The sequence below is a fragment of the Sciurus carolinensis genome, chromosome X (assembly GCF_902686445.1).
Source record: "Sciurus carolinensis chromosome X, mSciCar1.2, whole genome shotgun sequence".
In the NCBI taxonomy this organism is placed as follows: domain Eukaryota; kingdom Metazoa; phylum Chordata; class Mammalia; order Rodentia; family Sciuridae; genus Sciurus; species Sciurus carolinensis.
Window position 1 is genome coordinate 40,295,228 of NC_062232.1, and position 9,475 is coordinate 40,304,702.

A 9,475-nucleotide genomic window follows, 5' to 3' on the forward strand; every position below is an offset into this window, starting at 1 on the left:
GGATGTATCTTGACCAGGTCCCAATTTCCCCATCTCTCTCACTGGCCTAAATTGGTGGGTGTGGGGATGGGCTCATGTTTAACTTGGATATGGTAGTCATTGACCTGAGGGGAGAATTGTTTTGGTCATCATCTGATCCCAAGATGACCACCAGAGGCCCACCTACTCAAAAAGAAGAGGAAAGGGCAAGGGCAAGGGCAAGCGACTTGGCCGGCCCCCTTGTAAGATATTAATGGATGCCCTACCCCCAAACCCCTCCATAAATGTCATTGCTCAGAACTGGTGTCTTATGATTGCCATAGCTGCAAGGGAGTCTGGGAAATTTGTAACTTGCACACCACTTCAAATCCGGTTATTTCTGCCCAGACAGCAGAATAACCCCTTCCCTACAAATCTTTCCCTCTGGGGAAGGACCCAACCTGCTCCAGAGCTACCAAAAAGCTGCAGCACAGGGTCCCTAGCCCTAAAGAAGTACTCAAAATCTCGCCTTCCGGGTCAAACCCGGTATTCCCCTGCACACGCAGACTCGTCCCAAACGCAGGCTATACCAGGGAGAGGCGCGGCGGATGCGGGGGGCGGGGGGGGACCGCGGGGAGGCCCAGCCACCCGCAGCGCACCCCTAGAGAACCGCCTTCGCGCCCACGTGTCAGGTGCCCCTAGCGTGACCCGGGCAGTGGCCGGGTGGTGGGGGCGGCGCAGGGGTTGCGGGCCGGTGGGAGGGGGCAAGGGAGGGCGGCTGCGCATGCCCATTGCCCCCGCCCCTTCGCCGCAGGGGGTCAGGGAGCCTATCCCCCAGACCGTCCTGTCAGAGCCACACGCTGCTTCGGTGCGCACCGCTTCTCCAGGACACAGGTGAGTGGACCGTCCGTTGCCCCCCGCCCACAGCCTCTCTCAGGCCTGGGGTGTCTTCCATCGCCAGATTCAAGAGGACTCTTCCCGGTCCGCGGTTCTTTTTCCTGGGGGAGTGAGCCTCTTGCTCACCGCGCTGGGTGCAGGTTCTGGCGTTGCAAGGGGAAGCGGAGCCTCTTCTCTGGATGGGAAGTAAAGGAGCACCTGGGCGCCACCGTCCAAGCTGAACCCAAAGTCGAGAAGCGGAGGAAAAAAGTTTTAGGGTCACCCCTTCCCGCTCAGGGTATTGCGCCTCACCTCATTCCGACAAGGAAAGTGCGTGGTTGGGCGAGTAGTCCAGGCTAATCCTGCAAGGGGGTCCTGGTACCCCAGCAGTCTCCCTCACCATGTACGCGCAGCCCCTCCGCTCACCCTCCTTGGGCAGCAAGGCGAGGCCAGGAGGCTGGTCCAAGCCACTCAAAGCGGGGGGCCCAAGCGTCTCAAGGACCCTTTGGAGACACTCCAATAGCACTCCCCCCCAGCAAGGGGCTCTGTTACTTGAGCCGAAGGCTGAAACCCCCTTCTGTAGCACCTCTTCTGGGTCTGTGTGACCTAGGGTCAGTCCCTGTCCCTTCGCTTCTCAGAGCTTGCTGTAACTCATCGATTTGGCGGGTAGAGTGACCCTAATCTCGTCCTCCCCAGGTGTAGCAAAGACTAGATGAGTGTGAACGCTTCTGGGCTCAGCCTGCCTCTTGAGCTCTCGGGAGTGTCTGCTGCACTTTGGGTCAGTACCATAGCCGCCAGCTCTATCGCCAAGAAGCTCTTCTCACCCTTCCCCTACCTCTGGTTTTGGCACCCTCAGATTTCCAGCCTCTCAGGCCCTAATCTTGGGAGACACCCTTGCCTGATCCCCTGCCTTTTAATCTCTTAAGAAAGTCAGGTCCATCTCAAGAATGCACCAAAACCCGACCTCTCCTCCCCACCTGCACCATCTCCGGCCTTCTCACTGCTGCTGTCCGCGTCCCTCCCGTTGGTCTATCCTCACAGGTTTTCTCCCTCTTTCTTTTCCCAGTGTGAACCCCCAAAGTTCCGTTTTCTGCTTGTTTTTCTCATCCTGCTCCCCCTCCCTTTCTGGCAAGCATTTCCAAGCGACCATTTTCCCTGCGCACCGCATCCCTCCCCCATCCCAACCTCCAAATCCCAATCTCCACTGAAACACCCATGGAAAAGTGGGAGGCATCTGTCCCCAAACTACCACCCTGCCCGGATTTTCAGAGAAAATTGTGGTAATAGCCATCACGGTGCACTCATTGAGGGAGCTTCCCAAACGGAAGTGGAGGTGTATTGAATGAGTTAATGGTGATTTGCTATTAATAGCGAACACAAATTGAGCACCTGCTGTGTGCCTATCCTCCTCTAATATGCAAGACAGTTTCCTTATTTATCATGTTTATTACCTCTCACAGCCAGAGTCTAAAGCTCCCAAGGCAGGGAGTTAGGTTGTTTTTGTTCTGTGCTTTTTCACAATGCCTCACATACAGGAAGATTCTTTAGTTAGTCAATGGGATTGAATAATAATAAAAATGCCTAACATTAACCAAGCACCTTCAGCCTGGGGACTGCCTACTACTCAAATATATTTTACTTATTTATCTTATTGTCGGTTGCCAGACAATAGTGTGAAATTATACACAGCAACGTAGAATAAGACTAAATTCTGGGGCTGGGGTTGTGGCTCAGTGGTAGAGCACTTGTTTGAGGCACTGGGTTTGAGTCTCAGCACGGCATATGAATAAGTGAGTAAAAATAAACATCTAAAAGATGTTTTAAAAAAGACTAAATTCTAAGGAAAATGGTTAGCGGAACTACATGTTTCCCTCATTTATTTGGTTTATTCTCTTTTAGATAATAATGCCCTTTTAGAACATAAACCCCTTGAGGGTGGGAATATTCAGAGCAGACAACTGTCTGACAGGCACTGCACCCAGGATGGTGTTCAGTGGTACTCAAAATAAACAAAATCCTGCCCTTCTTCTGCAATGGGAGGGACTGTTAATGGATATGGGAATTCTTTCTGGGTAACAAAAATGTTCTAAAATTCACACAACTCTGTGAATATGATAAATCCATTGAATTGTATATTTTTACTGGGGGAACTTCATAGGATGTAGATTATCTCAGTACAGCTGTTTGGAAAATTCTGCTTTGGAGCTGAGGAGTTAACCCAGTTGTAGCTGAAGCCATGAGTTTGGGCCGGAGCACCACCAAAAGAAAAGGAAAAACCCTTCACAGAGTTTCTCTGTGAGGAGAAAAAGAGGGAACCAACATAAATAATGTATGCATATTAGGAAGCAATCAGCACATAGTAGGCACTACAAATGTTGATTCAGTGACACCCAGCTGTCCCCTTGCCCCATAATGTTCTCCCCTGACCAATCCCCTGTTGTCTTTTTCTCTTCCAACTTGGCAGAGCCTACTGTTCTCTCTTGCCTGAGGTACCTGTTTTGGGGGCATGGAGCTGCCAAAAAAGCCTGATGTCCTTGACCTGGGCCTGGGCACATGGAGTCCCAGCTCCTCAAAGCAGAACCATGAGGCTTGGGCACACTGCAAGGTGCTGGCAAGCGGCTGCCTGAGGTACAAGGCGGTGGTGGTGGGTGCAAGTGGCGTGGGCAAGAGTGCATTGACCATCCAGATGACCCACCAGTGCTTTGTGGAGGATCACGACCCCACCATCCAAGATTCCTACTGGAAGGAGGTGGCCCTGGACCGTGGGGGCTATATTCTGAATGTGCTAGACACTGCAGGGCAGGAAACTCACAGGGCCCTGCGTGACCAGTGCTTGGCTGTTGGTGATGGTGTGCTAGGTGTCTTCGCTCTCGATGATCCTTCATCTCTGACCCAGCTGCAGCAGATGTGGGCCACTCGGGGCCCTCGCCACACCCAGCCCCTGGTCCTGGGTGGGCAACAAGTGTGACCTTGTGACCACCACTGGAGATGCTCATGCTGCTGCTGTCGCCCTGGCCCAAAGCTGGGGGGCCCCATTGTGGAGACCTCAGCCAAGACACGGCAAGGTGTGGAGGAAGCCTTTTCCCTGCTCATCCAAGAGATCCAGAGAGTCCAGGAGGCCATGGCAGTGTCAAGTGGGGAGAGGGTCCCGGCACCAGAAGGCCATGTGCAGCTGTGGCTGCTCTGTGGCCTGAAAATATTGGTCTACAAAGATGGCTCCTCCCATAGGCCAGCGTGATGATTCCCTTGATATGAGACACCCCTAGCAACTAGTATCATGGACACTGTTGGTGTAATGGGCATAGATGGACCACACTTTTCTTTTAACTTGCATTTGGTGAGGGTTTTTTTTTTTTTTTTTTTTTTTTGGCAACATGAGGGTGTCTAATGTTGGCTATGTTATGTCAAATTGAGATTTTTGTGCAAAATTAAAGTGTTCTCAGGTTTCAAAGCTGCCTCCATGCCAAGAGTTATGTGGGTGGGAGTGAGACTGGGTAGAATGATATTTGAATTATGGGAATTCTTTCATTCAAGAAATTTGGGGCAGCCTGGGTGCAGTGGTGCACACCTGTTATCCCAGCAACTTGGGAGGCCGAGACAAGAGGATTGTGAGTTCAAACCCAGCCTCAGCAACGTAGGGAGGCCATAAAGCAATTCAGTGAGACCCTGTCTCTAAGTGAAATAGAAAAGGGGCTGGGGATGTGGCTCACCGGTTAAGTACTGCTGGGTTCAATCCCTGGTACCAAAAAAAAGGAAAAAGAAATTTGGGGGAGCCCTCTGTGTGCCAGGCCCTGCTTTGGGTACAAGGGATTTAAAGGCAAACAAGGCACTGGCAAGGTAGTGGAAGGCTATAAAGATATGTGAAGGTAGCCAGTGACAGGGAGATCAAGGAGGTCTTATGCAGTAGGTGATATTTGGACACAAAATGCTGATTTTCAGGGCAAGAGGAAATAGCCAGTGCTAGGACTGTAACCACAAACCAGCTACTGCCTTTGGACCCTCAAGTAGAGCGACCCCTAGGAGATACTAGTGCAGGCCCTCAGCCTGCTTGGATCTCCATAGGCCCACTGAAGCCTCTCAGGGCTGCACAGGTCACAGAATCCCATTGGATACTGCAGTATATACACTGCCCTACTCAGTACATAGAAGCACGGACTCAGTAGGCAGTGTGTCTAAAAGTGGAGAACCCAGGAAAAAAGAGTCCCTCTGCCCTGTCTAGGGTAGCCCCTAGCAACTGCCAGTCACACAGAAACTGCTTCAGATCCTGTTTATTATAGGGCGGGGTGGGGAGGGGATCTCAGGGTTGGAGGAGTAAGCTGTTCTCGACGTGCTGGCAGGGTGAGTCCTGTGTCCAGGTGGCTGGGGCACTTCTGGGTTCCAGGACACAGGATGTGGGCTGAGCTCAGGGTGGCAGGAGACGGCGCGCTGGCGCCTGGGGCTGGGGGTTCTCCAGGCGTTTCACACGCAGCAGTGCCCCTAGAACACCTTCGGGCGGCACTTCTGGGCCCAGATCCTGGTCTGCAGCTCGGCGGAGGCGGCGCGGGGCAGCAGCCGCAGATTCAGGCTCTGGGCTTCCAGTGAGGATCCGCCCCAGCAAGTACCTTAAAGACCGAGAGGAATGCAATGAGGATGTGTCCGCAAGTCCCCTAATGTGGCCGCAGGACCCCTGTAACCTCAGACTGCCCCATCCCTCCTCACCCAAGGGTCCCCAGGCCCAGAGCTTTCAGGAGACAAGAGGCCTCCCCTCCCATACCAGAAACTATGACTCCCGCCTCCCTCTTCTGGCAGAAACTGCCCAGGACCAGAAGTCAACCTACCACACTATCCCTCCAGCCAGGCATCTCCGCCCCACACTCAGGATCCGGGTTCTCCTCCTAGGACACCAGGACCCTTGCCCATCCCCAGGATTTAGATGTTCTCGCCTTCACGGATGAAGCGGCCCCACAGTCCCTAGTCCTCGCTCTCCCTACAGGCAGGCGCCCATCCCGACCCTCCCCTTGCCAGCACCTCAGTAACTCCGGGTCCACATCAGGCGTCTCATCGCCAGTGTCCTCAGCATCTGGGCCAGTGGGGCCGTCATCATAGACTGGAGGCCGGGGTCGGAATGCAGCGGCAGGTGCCGGCGCAGGAACAAGCTGGGCCTGCGAGGGCTGCAGGGTCAAGGCGAGCGCGAAGCAGGCGCGGGCGAGCTGCGCGGCGGGCGCATCGGGATCGTCGTCCAGGCCGAGTTGCGGGTCTGAGGCACGGGGAGAGCCCCAGACGCGCAGCAGCTGCGCCAAAACGCGCGCCTGCTGATCCTCGGCCTCCTGAGCCTCGGCCCGCGCCCGCTCCTGCCGCTCCGCTTCCAGCAGGTGCGCCAGCGCCCGCGCCAGCTCCTGCACCGCACCCGCCGCCTCTCCTCGGGGCACTGACCGACGGAAGCGGCGGGGAGTGCCAGCCTCAGTCATGGGCGGCGACGCTGCACTCAGGCTGCGGGGCTCCTGCGGGAAGATGAGGTGGGGAGAAGATTTGTTCAGCCTCCATCAGGCCAGGGACTTCCACCTGGCGCGGCGGGGGGGGGGGGGGCGGTTCGGGGACCCTTAAATATTCACCAAGCCACCTGTCCTCCCAAATATCCAAACACCTCCAAGGCCACAAGGGACCCACCAAATATCTCCAGACACACTTAAGACCACCAAAGACCGCTTGTCCCTTTCCTAGTGCTGCCTTCCTGATTCCCAGAACTTGCCTTGGGGGCGGCTGGAGACCGGGTCTCATACTTCCTAGTTGGAATTAAATTGGCAAAATAATTTGAAGAGCAGTTAGGCAAGGTCAAAAAGGAAGTGCATATCCTATGACCTATTTTGCACATATACTATTGGACATAGGCTTGTGAAAGATGACAGCTGCACTTTGTAATAGCATAAAAGTGGAGGCTAGGCAACTTAGAATCTATTTCAATTTTTTTAAAAAGGGCTGGGTATATTAGAACGAATAAAAAAAAAAGATTTTAAAAAAGGTCTGGGTATGTTGCTCAGTGGTGGAGCACCCCTGGGCTTAATCCTCAGATGGGGGAGGGGAAGGAGAAGAGAAATAAAAGAACTGGAAACAACCCAATGGTCCACTGACATTGAGAATGCATATAGAAACATGATAGGGCATAATATTATGCAGCAATAAAATTAAGTGGATTATAACCACACACCCTCGATATGAATGAATCTCACCACCAAAGTAGAGCCAACGTTTTTTTTGCAGAGGCAAGTTTGGGCTGGGGGTGTAGCTCAGTGGTAGAGCACTTGCCTAGCACGTGCAAGGGCTTGAGTTCAACCCCCTAGCACCGAAAAAGAAGAAAGAAAAAATAAAGGCAAGTTCCAGAATCCCACTGCAGACTGCCTGAGAATACCAGGCACACAAGGACTTTCTAGAGACCCCTAGTGACTACCAGGGGGCAGGTGCCCAGCTTATTCCATTTTTATGATGTACAAAAGCAGGAAAAACTAAACAATAGATTGTTTAGAGATATATACATATGTGATGCACTACAAATAAAAATGGACAGGAAATCAATGGACAAAAAATACAGGATAATGATTATGGAGGGAGAAAAGATACCAGGGGAGGGACACACAGGGGCTTCTATTACTGGTCATACTGTATTTCTTAAGCTGTGCAGTAGGTATACAATGGGTTATTTTATCATTATTCTTTACAATTCTACATATGTTAGCTATATTGTTAAATATAAAAATAGATAATGATTTAAAAAATCGTCCACCCTTATGCAGATAGCAGTGAAAAGCTAGAGGATGAAGCAACTCCAAGAGCTCCTGGTTGGTGCCCACCACCCCTCAGCCCCAGGGGAATTATTCCCCAGTAATTACAGTCCTCTCTGTCTCTCACCCTCCTCTCTCATGAAATGACAACCCTTGAAATGTCACATATGCAACCCAACACTGCTACATCCACATGTAAAGTACAGCACACATTCACATCCACATTTGCTCATGTGGTTACACTCTCCAAGCCACATAGGTGCAAGGACATGCACCACCCTTAAAGGCACAATGCAGCAGAGACATCATGGCTCCTCTCCCAGAGATGACACAGCTCCACAAAGCAGAAAGAAACAGGTTCATGAACATGAGTACAAAATCCCAGGCACTCAGTCCAGCAGAACCAAGATGGAATGTGCACACCGAGAGGCAGGGCCCACTCCTGAAATAACAAAATCATGCAGACACACTCAAGAACACAGAAAGCCACGCCCATAAGCCATGCCATCACACATAAGGATTCACAAATACACACGCGGTGTCAATGAGAAAGCAACAATCGGGTACACACACACACACACAAGTCACAGAAGCAACCCTGGCATCACAGACGCTATACACTCACACCTTTACAGGACACTCAGAAGCTGTCAAACCAAAGGACACACATTCACAGATTAAAAATAACAACACCCCCACATCACTGTCATCGCATCTCACGCACACATACTGATACTTGCACACCCTGCCAAAATTTGCCCTAATGCCATGGTCAGTGCCACATTCTGAGGGCGGGACCACACAAGGCCTGGCCTGTTATGCGGAGGGGTGGCAGGGCGCGGCTGCTGTCAGAGCCCAGGAAAACGCCACCCGCACACGCAGGGACCCAATCGGGTCTATGGTGTGTCAGCCTGGCCTTCCCGTGTACCAGCAGCTGAAGCCTAGACCACCCGTGCCGATCTCCTCACATCCCTAGAGCTGCCTCAAGCAAGGATGTGGCACCGACCATCGCCCGCAGCATCCTTCTCCCCACCCCCACCCCGCTCCGGACTGGGGTCGCACCTTTACCGGCCGCGCGCAAAGCGCGGGGGGCAACAGCAGAAGGCCCAGCAGCAGCAGCACCAAAAGGCCGACGCCCCCGGCCCGCGGCCCGCGGAGCAGTGGCGACCCCGCCATGCTGCCCCTGCGAGCCGGGCTCCGGACGGGCGAACAGGCTGGCAAGTGCGCAGTGCTGGGCTATCGGGCACAGCTGCGGTGCTCTGCGGCTGCGCACGCCCAGGAGCCAGGCCCCCTCCTGCCCACCCGGTCCTGCCACTCTACGCACGCGCATCCTGAGGGCTCTGGCAGCCTCTGTATCCCGCGCATCGCCATGGAAATGCCCAAGGGGCAAGGTGGAGAGCTGGAGCCTGTGCTGGCGGTTGCCATGGCAGTTGGAGGGCAGTTGCTAGGGCAACAGACCTTGCTGTTGACTTAGCAGACAGACAGGGAAAATTTACTCAGTGGAGTCAAATGGGGGCTGGCCCCCACCTCTGCCTCCTTGGGGAGATGGACTTTGTTTATTGGGTAAACAGCTATTGGTTGTGTCCTGTGGACCAGGCCTTTACAAAGAGATGGGTTCCATGCAGCTGAAGTGACCATGGACAAGCTCAGTTCACCATGTTAAGGCTCAGCTCCTGACCTGCACTAAAGGTGTTTCTAATAAACACAATATTAGATTGACTTTCAAGGTTTAATAAGAATGATATTCAGTAGGATCTCAAGAAATGCTCCTTTCCATCCTCTCCTTGTCTCTTTGCCAGTATCTTCATCTTTCCGTGGCTCCCTGAATTTTTTCTGTCCTTATGCTGCCTTCAATGTCTTCTTCCCATCTGTCTCTCCTTATCTGG

The 9,475-nt window shown here is 53.0% G+C and overlaps 2 protein-coding genes across 2 annotated transcripts; one reads left to right on the plus strand and one right to left on the minus strand.

Moving 5' to 3' along the window:
• Positions 1 to 3,296: 3,296 nt before the first annotated feature.
• Eras (ES cell expressed Ras) lies at positions 3,297 to 4,129 on the plus strand. Its single transcript, XM_053743336.1, is given in 4 exon segments — positions 3,297 to 3,784; positions 3,786 to 3,849; positions 3,852 to 3,970; positions 3,972 to 4,129. Coding segments are annotated over 4 exon segments (684 nt in total). The 5' UTR covers positions 3,297 to 3,340; the 3' UTR covers positions 4,029 to 4,129.
• A 958-nt stretch (positions 4,130 to 5,087) lies between these two features.
• Pcsk1n (proprotein convertase subtilisin/kexin type 1 inhibitor) lies at positions 5,088 to 8,864 on the minus strand. Its single transcript, XM_047536519.1, has 3 exons — positions 8,652 to 8,864; positions 5,842 to 6,314; positions 5,088 to 5,435 (listed from the first exon to the last, which is right to left on the minus strand). Exons 1-3 carry the CDS (start codon positions 8,763 to 8,765, stop codon positions 5,237 to 5,239), a joined length of 786 nt encoding a protein of 261 aa, XP_047392475.1. The 5' UTR covers positions 8,766 to 8,864; the 3' UTR covers positions 5,088 to 5,236.
• Between the last annotated feature and the right edge of the window lie 611 nt (positions 8,865 to 9,475).

Excerpts from the sequence above, each read along its gene's own strand:
- Pcsk1n (XM_047536519.1), bottom strand. The coding sequence starts at position 8,765 with ATGGCGGGGTCGCCACTGCTCCGCGGGCCGCGGGCCGGGGGCGTCGGC. Across the intron at positions 6,315-8,651 it reads TTTGCGCGCGGCCGGTAAAG|GAGCCCCGCAGCCTGAGTGC; the intron begins GTGCGACCCCAG and ends ATCTTCCCGCAG. Across the intron at positions 5,436-5,841 it reads GTGGACCCGGAGTTACTGAG|GTACTTGCTGGGGCGGATCC; the intron begins GTGCTGGCAAGG and ends TCGGTCTTTAAG.